An 859-nucleotide genomic window follows, 5' to 3' on the forward strand; every position below is an offset into this window, starting at 1 on the left:
AGGCCATGGAAGCCGAGCAGACCATCCAGCGGGGCGGAGTTCTGTCGGACAGACCTGCTTTAGAGGGGCATTAGGGCACACGGAACGCTACCCATTTAGACACAGATTCTAAATGCTGGAAAACAATGGCATAGTCTGCAACATATTTACACGTTGAATAAGAGATGAGGAACAAATTATAAAGACGGCATTTATTGGAGCTAGGCCCCTGCTTACTTTACCTTCGTCCAAGTGATGCGTGGCTGCGGCGTGCCTTCTACAGGACAGTAAAGGGAGAAGGGCATGTCGACCAGGACCTCCTGCATCGGCGGAGAGCCATCCTCGTCGTCCGCTATCGTGGCCGGAACTGGTGACGAAAAGGTTTTAAAAAGTCGAATGTTGCCTTTTCATATTTAAAATGTCGAATGTTGACATTGATAAAATATGTTTACAGTCAGACTCGCAAAACGACTATTCAAATTCTTCAGAAAATGGCATCGGTCTCCGCACATCCCCCTCCCAAGAATCCAAACCTACCGATGACCCTGATATTGAACTGCTTCTCCGCCGTCCCCGCGCGGTTGGTGGCCAAGCAGGCGTAGTCCCCCGCGTCGCCCGCCTGCACGCTCGTCAGGAGGAGTTCGTAAGGCCCCGTGAAGTGGACTCGGGGCCCTGGTTTGAGGGTCCGCCCATCCCTAAGCCAGGTGATGGCGGGTGGCGGGGACCCCTCGACGCCGCAGTACAGGATGGCCTCCCGACCCGACACCACCTGCACGTCGGTTACCACGTCGCTTCCGCCCGCGTCGCGGATCGTGGGCGGCGCTGCAGGGGAGAGAGGTTGTCATGCTTGGTACTCTCTCTCTATCTGTCAATCTGTTTT

General features: G+C 54.8%; 1 protein-coding gene across 1 annotated transcript in view; it reads right to left on the reverse strand.

Annotated features, from left to right (window-relative positions):
• Window positions 1-2: 2 nt before the first annotated feature.
• LOC119594793 (hemicentin-1-like) overlaps window positions 3-859 on the reverse strand; it is a gene marked incomplete at its 3' end in the record, with an annotated part of 75,652 nt that continues 74,795 nt past the window's right edge. The window contains exons 36-38 of the mRNA XM_037943882.1: window positions 517-801; window positions 222-346; window positions 3-41 (exon numbers count right to left, since the gene is read on the reverse strand). Of these exons, the coding sequence (XP_037799810.1) occupies window positions 3-41; window positions 222-346; window positions 517-801 (449 nt within the window). The remainder of the gene's footprint in view (window positions 42-221; window positions 347-516; window positions 802-859) is intronic.

This window comes from Penaeus monodon, chromosome 34, assembly GCF_015228065.2.
Source record: "Penaeus monodon isolate SGIC_2016 chromosome 34, NSTDA_Pmon_1, whole genome shotgun sequence".
NCBI classification, from domain to species: Eukaryota; Metazoa; Arthropoda; class Malacostraca; order Decapoda; family Penaeidae; genus Penaeus; species Penaeus monodon.